General features: G+C 46.2%; 1 protein-coding gene across 1 annotated transcript in view; it reads right to left on the bottom strand.

Moving 5' to 3' along the window:
• The window catches only part of LOC138766650 (all-trans-retinol 13,14-reductase-like), a 39,957-nt gene extending 25,466 nt beyond the window's left edge, over positions 1 to 14,491 (bottom strand). Inside the window, exons 1-4 of the mRNA XM_069944254.1 lie at positions 14,283 to 14,491; positions 9,786 to 9,968; positions 9,291 to 9,532; positions 8,404 to 8,605 (exon numbers count right to left, since the gene is read on the bottom strand). Coding sequence (XP_069800355.1) covers positions 8,404 to 8,605; positions 9,291 to 9,532; positions 9,786 to 9,968; positions 14,283 to 14,439 — 784 coding nt within the window. The 5' untranslated portion in view covers positions 14,440 to 14,491. The remainder of the gene's footprint in view (positions 1 to 8,403; positions 8,606 to 9,290; positions 9,533 to 9,785; positions 9,969 to 14,282) is intronic.
• Between the last annotated feature and the right edge of the window lie 291 nt (positions 14,492 to 14,782).

Here is a 14,782-nt window from a genome sequence, read left to right on the forward strand (position 1 = left end):
GGGCTTGTGCCACCCTGGCAGGACGGGTAACTCGACACTACAGGGCAAAAGGTGATATAGCAATAAAGGTTGAAACACGGGCACAAGTATTCTTCTTCTTTCAAGTATTCTTCTCAAGTATTCTTCTTCTTCTAAAGTTCTAGCAGACCACAGTACTACATTGGGTTGGGTCCTCTGCATTTCTCTGAACTCTCTACTCTTCTCAGTACGTAACCAAGTCAGCACTGTTATTCCACTCTCTACCTCAGTATCTCACAGCACAGATTCAGTAAACACAGGTCTGTACTTCCACATACACTATTTATCCTGTATTACCAGAGACTTGCTAGTAGAGGAAAGTTTATTTATTCTACTGGGACTTAGTGATCATTGCACCAGCACCTACACACAAGCCACATTGTCCTTGGGTCATTTCCCCTTTCTGTGGGTGGTGTTACCGAAAGTCTGGGTGGGTCACATCTTCACTCCAGACCACCGTGATAAGCGTCCAAGGGACCCATCACAACCCAGCAGGTCACCGACCGTTGAGGAAGGGTATAGCCAGCCACAAAAAAAAAAAACTAAAAGCAGGAATACCATCACACCTGTTGGCTGAGTTAGCACTGGCTCCACAACAACCTACTAACCGGCTAAGCTATACTCCACCGACCATCTGCCATAGAAGTGGCGTCACACTTAACCACCTAGCAAGTGACCGTTCGCAGCAGAGTACACATGCCGCTCACATATGCAGTAGGAGAATTAGTGCAACTTTAAAAAGTTGGAAGGAGGGGGGCGGGGCCTGGCTATGGAGGAGTGAGGACGTGTTTGCTTTGAGCTCCTGCCCGGTCTCCTCATACACCCGCTATTTCCAGCCCGACTGAACGACCACCCGGCTCCTACAGTGATGAGGGGAAAGCAGAACACCAAGAGGAATCCCTCCTCGGGCCCTGCGACTGCTAACAGGGACATTAGCAGCTTCTTCCCTCACCAGCCTACGCAGCTGCCTTCCACAGCATTGGCGCCGCTGCCCACCCGTACTGACCAGCCGGCCGTCACCGCAACGACACGTACCGACTCCCGGAGCTCGCAGACCCTCTCCGGGACCCCCGGTCCACCCGAAACAAGGCTTGTCACGGCGCAGAAGACGAGACCCGTTCCGGTAGGAGATGCTGCCCTCTCTGCCCCCTCTCCACGTGGCGCGGCCGCCATCTTGCCCGCGCACTCCCCTGAGGACCCGGTTCTTCCTGCCGCACAGTCAGCGGCTGCGACATCCATCTCCTCTTCCCGGACCCGGCAGGCGGCTACTTCGGGAGAGGAAGTGCGCTGGGCCTCAGATGACGATGAGGGCCCTCCATCCAGGCCTGCATCGCTGACGGCCGCCGCCATGTCATATGACGGCGTGGTGAAGGCCCAGGTACATGCTGTCGAGAGTGAGGGCGCTCTGCTTCACAGCCAGGACTCTATGACCTCCGCTGATGGCCGCATGGAGGAAGGTAACGGGGCCTTGAGTGTCATCCTCCCTGTAGTAATGGGGACCTCTGTACCTCCTGATGGGCTCCTTAACCCCTTCACCTCCCATGTCCCAGCTGGGCTGTCCTCCCCTAGGCCACCGGCCTTGGACTCCCCTGCCCCATTGCTTGCCTCATCATCAGAGGAAAGTATCCTGTCACCCCCCCCCCTGAGTGCAGCCAGGTGCTCTTCTGTGACCGGGATGACCAGGTCCTGTTAATGGACGTGCAAATGGGTGACGGAGGCCGTCTCTACCTGCCTCACCCTTAATCCCACTTCCTTCACCTGTTCAGGCGACTATGATGGGAGATAGACGAGCCTGCTCCTCTCAGATGGAGATCTCTTTCCTGGATGTTCTAAAGGTATTAAAGGACCTCCGTGCTCACCTACATACCATACCAACCAAAAGTGACATGGAGGCGTTTGTCACTCGCCTTGAGACGTCTTGCAGGGCCGATATCACTACTCTGCGGACAGAGGTCCAACATCTCGAGCAACAAGTGGCATCCAATACTAATGTGACTGACACTTTATCCAATAGAGTCACTGACCATGATCACCTTCTCTCCGAACATTCTTATCAATTACAATACCTTTCTGATGCGCTAGACGATATTGAGAATAGAGGTCGTCGGAACAATTTAAGAATCCGGGGACTGCCTGAGTCGGTGGAGACACGGGAGCTGGACTCTACCTTACAATCTCTCTTTAACTTTGTTCTGAGTGCCCCACCAGATGCAAGACTGGAACTAGACAGAGCTCATAGATCCCTGGGGCCACGCTCCTCTGACCCGGATAACCCTAGGGATGTCATTTGTAGGGTGCACCGTTACCAGCAGAAAGAGGCTATTCTGTCTAAGCTGCGAGATGCTGGTCCTATCCGGTATGAAGGCCGGGATATACAAATTCTTCCTGACCTATCCCGCCTGACCCTACAAAAGCGCAGAGCGCTTCGTCCCCTGTTGGAAATACTTCGCAGCCGCAATATTGCATACTCTTGGGGATTTCGGTTTCGTCTCCAGGTGCGAAGGAACGGTCGTGTCCTGTCACTGAGTCACCCCAGAGACTTGTTCCTGTTTCGAGAGGCACTTGACCTACCAGAAGTCACACTGGATGATTGGCCAGAGCTTCCTTCAGGCCCTACGGTTGTTCCACCACCGCGGTCGTAGCGGTCCTCGAGGAGAAGGCGAGGAGGCAACAGACGGGCCAATCGCCCGCAACAGCAGCGGGATCCTGCCACCCCGTTGAGGAATAGTCCGCCCTCAGCCTAGGAGTCTTCTTATGAACCTTTGGCTATCCTGATAACACCCCTCATATGCTATACCCCTGGCTAGTTCTTCAGTTGGACTTTGTTGCATTTATGTTGTGAGTTATTTTCTGCTGGGGTGGCGTTCCTTTGTCCATCCGCCGATCCTCCCAGCGCTCTGCCTTAGGGATACGCCTTCTGGTGCACCTCTGGTCGGAATGGCTTGAATACTGTAACAGTATAATAATAGTGCGCTTGGTGGGGGGGGGCGCGGTGCTTGGACACGGGTGACGCCACCACTCCAATTTAATCATACTGTTTCTTTTATATGCCGGGGGGTATGCCTGCCTTTCTCTGCTGCCCGGGGGTGGGAACTCTTGTACTAAGTTTGTGCTATGTTGGTCGTTCTCCCATGATGTTACATTGGGCTCCGGGGGACCGGGGGGAGCACTCCTACCTGGTTAGTCTCGCCCTCACCGGGATCCGTGCCCTTAGGGTACACGAGTAGTTTGGTCCCACTCTACCTTCCCCCTCTGTGGAGCCTACCCTTTTCTTTACTTGGGTTTTTCCACTTGTTCTCTTCTATCTCTTTTACTGCTCTTTTGTCTACTCTTTCTACTCCCCTTTCCCCTCTCAGCCTCCCTTCCCTATCGTTCCCTCCTTCCCCGCCTGTACCGTCCTCTTGCCCTGACCAAGGATGTCGACCCTAAGCATCTGTTCACTGAATGTCCGGGGATTTAATGTGCCCCAGAAACGGTCGCAAATTCTGTATCACATGCATAAGAAGAAAATACAGGTAGTGTTGTTGCAGGAAACACATTTTAAATGCCACCACGTCCCTAACATTAGAGATAAATATTATACTCAATGGTACCATAGCCCAACCCGGACGCTAGGGCCCGGGGGGTCTCTGTTGCGCTACATAAGTCTCTACCAGGTACTGTCTTAGACTCCTGCATAGATGAAAAAGGAAGATTTTTGATCCTAAAATTGAAGATAGGCTCCATTACATATACCATTGCTAACTGGTACTCTCCTAATCAGAATCAGACTGTAGCATGTCGATCTTTTCTGACTACTCTTTCTCAATTCACAGAAGGGATTCTGCTCATTGGAGGAGACTTCAACCTTCCTCTGGATCCGATTATGGACACATCTGCGGGTAGGAGCGCTGTCCCCCCACGACGGCTACGCGCTCTTAAGCGCGATATGCATGGGCTCCAGCTGGTGGATGTCTGGCGCGCATTGCATCCTCAAGGTAGAGATTACACATACTATTCCCCCTCCCACACGACCTATAGTCGCATTGATTATTTCCTGATCAGCCAATACGCCCTTACTTGGCAACCATCTGCCTCTGTAGGCGACATATTATTTTCAGATCATGCCCCCATCTATCTTTCTATTTCTCTTCCCAACTACCTTAACCCCTCCTGGTCATGGAAGCTTAATGAACATCTGCTGAAAGACGTGGCGTGTGTGGCCAATATTGAGAAGTCTATTACTTCCTTTATCCATACCCACGCCTCAGACCCCACTCCACTACCCACGCAATGGGAAGCCATGAAATGCGTCCTTCGTGGCACTTTCATAAAGCACGGCACGCGCTTAAAGTGTGAAAAGGCCTCTAAAATTACTTCTCTCCTGAACCGCATTCACACGTTGGAAACCGCGCACAAACGTACACTCTCCTCCGTTACTTATGCGGAATTGGTCAAATTGAAAGATGACTTGAGAGCGCTTCTTGATCAGACATATACCTACCAACGCTTGCAATATCGTCGCTTCCTTTATGACCATTCTGATAAGTGCGGACGTCCCTTAGCCCGTCTCATCCACCCTCGGCAGGGGCGTGCTTACATCCCGCACATAATACAGCCCGATGGTACAGACTCACAGAACCCCGCTGATATTCTGAATGCTTTTCACACCTATTACTCCCAGCTTTATAACATTCACCCCAATAACACGTCTAACACCACGGCCCCCTCTGACGCCCAGGAATACATTACTGACACGGCCCTGCCCACACTGAACACGGAGGATGTAGAGATGTTGGAGGATGATATTTCTGAACAGGAAATTAGGTTCACCATCAAAAACACCCCGGCCGGTAAATGCCCGGGCCCTGATGGGTTCACCCCTTCCTTCTACAAATGCTTTAGTAACCTTCTCTCCCCCTTTATGGTGAAGGTGTCTAACTCTGTCTCGGATGGCTCTTGCTGGGTGCCTCAGTCTTTGGAAGCACATATTAGTGTTCTACCTAAACCAGGCAAGGATCACACTCAGGTTACCAACTACAGGCCCATTTCGCTTATCAATATGGATATTAAATTGTTCTCCAAAGTATTTGCCAACCGTCTGACACCGCTCCTGCCTGGGATCACACACTTAGACCAAGTTGGGTTTGTACAGGGGCGGGAGGCGAGGGACAACACCAACAAGACTCTGGCTCTCATATCTAGGGCCAAGGCTCGCGCACTACCGTTTTGCCTTCTTTCGGTTGATGCGGAGAAGGCCTTCGATCAAGTCGACTGGGGCTTTCTCCAGGCCGCTTTGCGGCAGGTTGGTGTTGGTCCTCGCTTCCTCAGCAGAATCATGTCGTTATACACAGGTCCCACGGCGAGAGTGCGAGTCAACGGGGCGCTGTCAGGCCCCATTTCCATTTCCAATGGCACACGACAGGGGTGCCCCCTTTCTCCCCTTCTATACGTCCTGGTGATGGAGCACCTAGCGACAGCCATACGAGACAACCCTAATATCCATGGTCTTTCACTACAAGGGACTGAATATAAAGCCGCTCTTTACGCGGATGATCTCCTCCTGTACGTTACTCGACCCCACATCTCTTTCCCGTTGATTATATCTGAGTTTCAGCGCTTTGGTCGGGTATCTAACTTTAAGGTAAATTACACAAAATCTGAAGTACTCAACATCTCTCTTCCCACTGACGATGCCGCCTCCATTGCCCATAATTTCCCTTTTAGATGGCAACGGGATCACCTCACATATCTTGGAGTAAATGTCTCTGCCGACCTCACCCGTCTATACTCCCTTAACTACCAACCCCTCTTGGATCGCACACTGAAAGACCTCCAGGCATATAATAAGAAACCCCTGTCCTGGTTTGGCCGCATCAATGTTATAAAAATGGACATTCTCCCCCGGTTCCTGTATATCTTTCAAACTACCCCTATCATGCCCCCCCTCATCTTTTTCCGCAGATTACGTACAGCATTCCTAAAGTTCATTTGGAATAGTTCCCGCCCTAGGATCAAATACTCCACACTTTCCCGACACAAGTTAGATGGGGGCACGGGTTTACCCGATCTGCGTCTGTACCATCGGGCCTCCATTCTCATGCGCCTATTAGACTGGCGGTACAGTGCTGACTCAAAACAATGGGTCAGGCTTGAACAAATGGAGATACAGCACCCTATATCTAATGTTCCATGGCTCCCCCTGACTGTCGCTCCGCCTTTCTCACCGGACTTCCCCTTACCCAGAGTTGCATTGCAATTATGGCGTCGCCTAGTGCGGGGTAACATACTTTCCAGACCCTTTAGCCCGCTCACCCCACTCTTCTATAACCCTGACTTCCCCCCAGCATACGGGAAAGACACGCTTTTGCTTTGGAAGGCCCAGGATAATCCCTGCTTCCAGACTGTGTTGGGCGCCAAACCCCTTCCCCCCCTTGAGGATCTGCAGATGCGCGCTGGCTCCACCGGGCTCTCCTGGCTCGAATACTCGCAGCTCAGCTCCTACCTTAGCCCTCGTGGGGGCCGCAGCTCCCTGATGTCTACCCCTTCCTCCTTTGAAACCCTATTTCTCTTGGACTCTCCCCCTGAGCACTGTATCTCTGTGATATATCGCCTTTTTCAGCAGGATGGGGTGGACGACCCTCCTGGGTTCTGGTCTGCTTGGGAGAGAGACCTAGCAGCTACAATCTCACCTAAGGATAGACAGAAAGCACATATTTTCACCCACAAATTGTCCACGGCCTGCTCTGCACAGGAACGGAACTATAAGGTACTATCCCGATGGTATCGGGTCCCGACGAAGGTGCACTCTATGTTCCCGTTGGTATCTGACCTCTGCTGGCGGTGTAACAGTGAAAGGGGCACCATGCTCCACGTGTGGTGGGGGTGCGACAAGCTGACTCCGTTCTGGTCAGGTGTTTTCGATGCTTATCGGTTGATATCAGGGCGGACAGCGCCCAAGACTCCCCAGGTGGCGCTTCTATCTATTCTCCCTGTCGCTATAGGCCGACAGAAGAAAAGTATTTTACGTTTCTGTCTGTCTGCAGCTCGGACGGTCATCCCCCGTCACTGGCGCTCTACGCAGATCCCCACCATGGTGGAGTGGCAGGCCGAAATGTCGCACCTACACCGCATGGAGGAGCTATCGGCTGAGGCTATGGGGTCCAATAAGCAATATAAGATGCTTTGGATGCCTTGGTTGCTCTTTCGAGAAACTCCTGCCTTCCAAACATTGTTTGCTGAGGGGGTGACCCGATGAGTTTCTCGGATTCACGATTTCCTTTCTTATCCCTGTAGGGGGTTGGTCCTCTGGGTCGGGGCAGCTACCCCCTCCTCCCCCCCCCCTTCTTTTTCCTCCCCCGTCCCCTGTCTGTCTGTTCTTCTGCTTCCTTTGCTTTTCTTTTTCTTCTTATCTCTTCTAACCTCCAACCGAGGTTTCTCGTCTATAGAATGTTTTGGTACTGGTTGTCCCGCTGCAGTTTTCTTGTATTGATAGTGGCCCACTGGGCCCGGTGTGGCTTATGATTATCGAACCATTAATGGTCCTGGGGGGGTTCTTGGACATCATTGTGCCAGTCGTTGGGAACACTTAGGGGTCTCTGACCCATGGGCTACCTGTTGGGTCAGCATGTTGCGCCCACACCCAGGCATAATGTTTTATCCTATCACCGAGTGCCCCTATAGGTTCCCTCTTCATTTCACTTCCTGCTCACAGCGGACTTTTGCTTATGATGAGTTCTGCGTCCTCTTTTATTCTATTCTTCTGGTCCTGTATTTGTTATGATGGACCCTCTTTGTATACTGTTTTATGTTTTTTTTGTCTTCCTTTGAAACTAATAAAAATTGATTACACATAAAAAGTTGGAAGGAAAAAAATGCACTGTATTTTTTATAGCTGCCATTCTCTATAATGATTTACAGTGCTTGCTGACTGCTTATCTCCCCTACCAATATCAGAAAATCCTTATTATGTCACATGTTATTATTCTTGTGTTGTGAACACAAAGTTCATATATTATATGTACTTTTGCCCATGGGCTGATTGTAAAACGGCCACTCAGCATCCTATGGTTTCTGGTGGAAAGAACCTCACTAATCTGTTTGTTATTATCCCCCTTTAAAAACATAACTCAGGCCATGTATGCATGGTATACTATTCTATGAAATCCTGTTTCTTGTATGCTGTTGTATAGCTATAATCCTACAATATACATGTACTCTGTCCTGCTAGATTGTTATGTTCTGAAAATTTTAATAGGATGTAAGAAGTAATGAGAAAAGAAACAAAGCAGTGATCAGTGACCTTTGGCCTCCAGTACATGTATAAAGACCATCTGTATACGTCTATTATCTTTAATATTTATGTCCAACACCCAATCACGTTTCCCATATAGACTTGACATTTACCATATGTCCCGAATATGTAGCTGAGTACAGTCTGTAATTCTTTGTTCTTGGTAAATTCGCTGACAACCTCGGCCACGCTGCGTGATGCATAGCGGAAAAATGGGGAGAACCAGTTCACCAAACCAGTGCGACACAAGAAACGGGAGATCGGCAAAGGGAGCATCTTCAGGATCCCCAGGTCAGGAATCCGGCGAGATACTTTCTAGAAGATGAAGATGCTTGTAGTTTAGCTCACACTGAAATACACTTTTTTTCTATTCCCAAGAAATCCAAAATATTTTATGTTGGATCCCATAGTTAAGCTGTCTACATTATGCTAGCATATACAGGTATATGGTATACAGTCAGTATATCCGCTTTATACTATACATATAGGGGGACATGTATCAAGCAGTGTACCTTGTGCTCCTTAGTATTTTTTGGCGTATGTGTGATGTGCACAGCCCTTCGTCAGATTTACTAAACAGTGTAGCTCGGTGTATGTGTGAATATGACAGCTTACTCCAGTTTTTTGCCTTCTTGACATTTGTGGGCGTGGTTATCCGTAAGAATATTCTCAGCCGGGATTTATCATGTGAGAATTTTGAAATTTTCGCATTTTCGTTCGCATCTGTACTCCAGTCCCAGGGTAGCGGAACTTTTTTAACCAGGGTCAATTCATGAATACCTGCAGTAAAATGCACAGCGCCAGGGAAGCTATAGCAGGTGATTTATGAACCAACATGTGAATGTTCATAAATACCTTACTAGGCTGCAAACATATAAGCCAGTGCACAGTGCTAAAAATATTCGCAAAAAAAGGTGCAAATGATAAATGTCCCCCATAGTGTTCAATGAAAAAGCTTTGTGCAGCTTACCCATTGCAAGGACTGGATTACACCACTAACCTTAACCAGCCTTATAAAATTTTCTATAGCCTTCTCCTCTCCCGGAAACGATTTCTTTAGTTCATCGATATAGGCTTTGGTCCCACTTTTCATGTTATACCGCCGGCCATGTTTGGGGTCCCCCAGCACCACCACATCAAATGGATTGTCCATTAGGGACCACTGCAGCTGTCCATCTGTCAGCTGGTCTATCAAAATCCGAAACGGAGACTCTTCATTCAGCTGACCAATGTAATGAATTCCTGGGAGTGAAAGATGATGGAAATGTTTGTTAAAGGGGTAGTGACAAATATAGCTGCCCTTATCTAGTAACAGTGCCACCCCTGGAATGGACCGTATCTGGAACTGCGGTACAGTCCCATATAAATGTAAGTAGCAGAGCTGCATGGACAAGAGTGGTGCTTCCCCTGGAAGATGACAGCCATGTTCGATTTTTTGCATACACCTTATGCTTCATGGATTTGTTACATTCAACTCTAGCATTGTCATACTTACCCACATCAAACTCATAGCCCTTCTCATTAAAGGTGTGGCAGCAGCCGCCTAGTTTCCCCAGTTGCTCTAGGACCAGCACTCGTTTCCCAGCCCTGGCGAGGAGCGCAGCTACTGCCTGTCCTCCGATTCCACTGCCGATAACTATGGCGTCCAACTTCTCCGGAACTTTCTCAGGAGAGAAAACTTTAAAAAAAAGATACAGTAATTATTTTCTATGCTTATATTCTATGCCATCAGGTACATTCGCTTTAACATGACCCATGGATAGATTGGCTGCGGCGCAGGAAAGCCAGTGCCGCGGTCCATTTATTGAACCGCGGCCCAGTTCCCGTGTACTATCCACGGGTATCGGGCCGGGGCTGAAGCACTGGAGGCAGGGCCAGGCCGTCCCCAGTGGGCGGAGTCCTTCACCCCTCTATGACACGGCAATCAATGGAGTTGCGTCATAGAGTGGCAGGGGATTCCTCCCACTGGGGGCGGCCCAGCCCACTGGATGGTACATTCGCTAAAAGTGAGACATAGCCTTGGTTTCCATGATAAGATCACATATTACATTTACAGATCAGATGTTGCCTCAAGCTTTAAGGACTTTATTAGTTGCAGTGCAGTAGAGGAGCTTGGGATAAAATTCAACAAATACCTGGACTGGCTAGGACTGTGACATTTGATGACATGTTGAAAATTGTCCGGTCTGTATTATGGATACAAGTCAAGGCCTGGCTTGATTATAAAATAAGTTCAAGGGAGGCCTGGATGTTTTTCTTGAAACATATAATATTACAAGTTATGGGCACTAGATTACATGTGATAGCACACTGATCCAGGGATTATTCTGATTGCCATAGTGTAGTTGGGAAGAAATTTTCTCCCTGTAATGGGGCAGTTGGCATCTGCCTCATAAGGGTTTTTGCTTACTTCTGGATCAACTATTATTAACTATGTTACTATGTTATTTGATTCAATCAAATTTTAGGAAATCTTAGAAAAAACGTCATGTCTTCTGTAGAGAAGCCGAAGCATGGTCGTCAATAGACAATAGTCCTAAGCATTCTATGTTGTGCAAATCATGGAATAAACTACTAGACTTATAAGCAGTTTATTAAAAGTTCTTGAGCACTAGCTAGAGCTCAGCAGAGCCAATCATAAACTTAAAGGGGTTATCCAGCGCTACAAAAACATGGCCACTTTCCCCCTACTGTTGTCTCCAGATTGGGTGGGGTTTCGAAACTCAGTTCCATTGAAGTAAATGGAGCTTAATTGCAAACCGCACCTGAACTGGAGACAACAGAAGGGGGAAAAGTGGCCATGTTTTTGTAGTGCTGGATAACCCCTTTAAAGGTTAAGGTCCTTTGCATGAGATTTACAAAAGGGTTAGGTAACAGGGAGTCTGTAAGGAAACTTTGCTTAAGGCAGAGAGGGTAACAAAGACAAGTTGAGGGTGCTGAGAAGGGGTCTAAAAAAAGAGGGCTACACACAGTAGTCTATATAAGAGAGCGGGAACCATGAGCAGGAATTTATGGACCTTGGAGTCTAATCAGTCAAAAGTCTACATTCTAAGTCTACATTCTATGTCAACATTTTAATCCTTTATTCTATGTCAACATTCTAAACTTGTTAATTGCTAACTGCTATTCAACCGAACGATTATCGCTTACATTCGAACGATTTAACGATAATCTGAACAATAATCGTCCCGTGGAATAGGGCCCTAAGTACCGCAGCAGTAAGTACTGCAGTACCGGCTGGATAAACTTAATTTCTGTTGAATTGGGATGCAGGCGCATTTGGGTGTGCATGCATCCCAATTCACACAATAGAAAGTGCGTCCGGAACTGCACTTTCCATTGTGTGAACTGACAGTTCTGTGCGGCCGCTATTTAATGAATAGCAGACGCAGAAAACTGGGGCCGCTAAGAATCCCGGCCAGAGTTGCGCATGCACTCCGGACAGATTTCATTGACTTTTATTACAATGTATATTTTGAATTAATCACAGCCGGTGTTGCAATTTGCAACAACAGCCGTGATTAATTCAAAATAAAGGTTGTGTGAACATAGCTTAAGCCTACATTCTATGTCAACATTCTAAGCCAACATTCTATGTCAACATTCTAAACCTAAATTCTGTCAACTTTCTAAGCCTACATTCTCTGTCAACATTCTAAGCCTACATTATATGACAACATTCTCAGCCTACATTCTCTGTCAACATTTTAAGCCTACATTCTCTGTCAACATTTTAAGACTACATTCTCTGTCAACATTCTAGGCCTACATTCTATGTCAACATTCTAAGCCTACAATCTATGTCAACATTCTAAGCCAACATTCTATGTCAACATTCTAAGCCTACACTCTATGTCAACATCCTAAGCCTACATTCTATGTTCAACATTCTAAGCCTACATTCTATGTCAATATTCTAAACCTACATTCTATGTCAACATTCTAAGCCTACATTCTATGTCAACATCCTAAGCCTACATTCTATGCCAACATTCTAAGCCAACATTATAAACCTAAATTCTGTCAACTTTCTAAGCCTACATTCTCTGTCAACATTCTAAGCTTACATTCTCTGTCAACATTCTAAGCCTACATTCTATGACAACATTCTAAGCCTACATTCTCTGTCAACATTTTAAGCCTACATTCTCTGTCAACATTCTAGGCCTACATTCTATGTCAACATTCTAAGCCTACATTCTATGTCAACATTCTAAGCCTACATTCTATGTCAACATCCTAAGCCTACATTCTATGTTCAACATTCTAAGCCTACATTCTATGTTAACATTCTAAACCTACATTCTATGTCAACATTCTAAGCCTACATTCTATGTCAACATTCTAATCCTACATTCTATGTCAACATCCTAAGCCAACATTCTATTTTAACATTCTAAACCTACATTCTATGTCAACATTCTAAGCCTTCATTCTATGTCCAACATTCTAAGCCTACATTCTATGTCAACATTCTAAGCCATGGGTCTCCAAACTGCAGCCATCCAGCTTTTGCGAAACTACAACTCCCATCATGCCTGGACAGCTAAAGCTTTGGATTTGGCTGTCCAGGCATGATGGGAAATGTAGTTTTGCAACAGCGGGAGGGCCGCATTTTGGGGACCTATGTTCAAAGCCTACATTCTATGTCAACATTCTAAGCCTACATTCTATGTACAACATTCTAAGCCAATATTCTATGTCAACATTCTAAACCTACATTCTATGTCAACATTCTAAGCCTACATTCTGTGTCAACATCCTAAGCCAACATTCGATGTCAACATTCTAAACCTACATTCTATGTCAACATTTTAAGCCTACATTCTATGTCCAACATTCTAAGCCTACATTCTATGTCAACATTCTAAGCCTACATTCTATGTCAACATTTTAAGCCTACATTCTATGTCCAACATTCTAAGCCAACATTCTATGTCAACATTCTAAACCTACATTCTATGTCAACATTCTAAGCCTACATCTATGTCCAACATTCTAAGCCTACATTCTATGTCCAACATTCTAAGCCTACATTCTATGTCAACATTCTAAGCCTTCATTCTATGTCAACATTCTAAGCCTACATCTATTCCAACATTCTAAGCCTACATTCTATGTCCAACATTCTAAGCCTACATTCTATGTCAACATTCTAAGCCTACATTCTATGTCAACATTCTAAGCCTACATATATGTCAACATTCTAAGCCTACATTCTATGTCAACATTCTAAGCCTACATCTACATCAACATTCTAAGCCTACATTCTATGTCCAACATTCTAAGACAACATTCTATGTCAACATTCTAAACCTAATTGTAAGTCAACATTCTAAGCCTACATTCTATGTCAACATTCTAAGCCTACATTCTATGTCAACATTCTAAGCCTACATTCTATGTCAACATTCTAAGCCTACATTCTATGTCAACATTCTAAGCCTACATTCTATGTCAACATTCTAAGCCTACATTCTATGTCAACATTCCAAGCCTACATTCTATTTCCAGCATTCTAAGCCAACATTCTATGTCAACATTCTAAACCTAATTGTAAGTCAACATTCTATGACAGCATTCTATGTCAAAATGTTGACATAAGATGTAGGTTAAGAATGTTATGTTAACATTCTATGACTGAATGTTGGTATACTATATTGTTATAGAAGCTCGACATAATATTCAAAACCTACATTCTATGTCATTTTGTGTTAAATTTGGAGATACCACTTGTTATATTAGTATTGAGTAATTATATTGTTGTTGTTCTTTTTATACAAATTGGTGAAATATGTCAATTTTGCAAATAAACCCAAATTGCAATAGAGGGCAATAGAGTAATTTTGACTGCAACAGTATAACCTGGTTATTGAAAGAAGACAGTCCCTCTAAGCTGCATATGGATGATACCACCTTTGGCAGCCCCTTAGAGTCTGCTACATCTGTATGGCAGTCATTACACAAGTAACACAGTGTTACATGGCATTACCATTCTTAATCACTTTCCTCTTCATTTCCTTATCAAACACCACAGGTCCTGGGGGTCTCCTGGTGTCCACAGCGAATGGATTCGGACCTCGGCTTCCCAGCCATGACTTCAAGATGATGAAGATGAGGGTAAACCCGGCTATAATGTAGAGCCACATGTCTGCGGCTGCCCCTGTGCAGATGAAGCTAGGAGAAGCTGCCTGTCAGTATACTCCTACACAGAGAATGGGCTGATCTGACCCTGCAGCTCCACCTATTCCACAGTGCTCACTATGATCCTTCCAGTGCACATAGAGGGGGGGAGAAATATACAACGCCAACCAGGGCAGGGACACCCAGGGATTGAGTGACAACTACGGCTCAGGCAGAAAAACATGAGATTACAAATTACACAACACAACAATGCTATAAATAAAAGAAAACACAAGTGAACAGTTAGGTGGAACAATCAGGCCACGGCCATCTTTATTACAACTTTTAAAAATAACAAGAGTTTATTGG

Source organism: Dendropsophus ebraccatus, chromosome 1 (assembly GCF_027789765.1).
Source record: "Dendropsophus ebraccatus isolate aDenEbr1 chromosome 1, aDenEbr1.pat, whole genome shotgun sequence".
Taxonomy (NCBI): domain Eukaryota; kingdom Metazoa; phylum Chordata; class Amphibia; order Anura; family Hylidae; genus Dendropsophus; species Dendropsophus ebraccatus.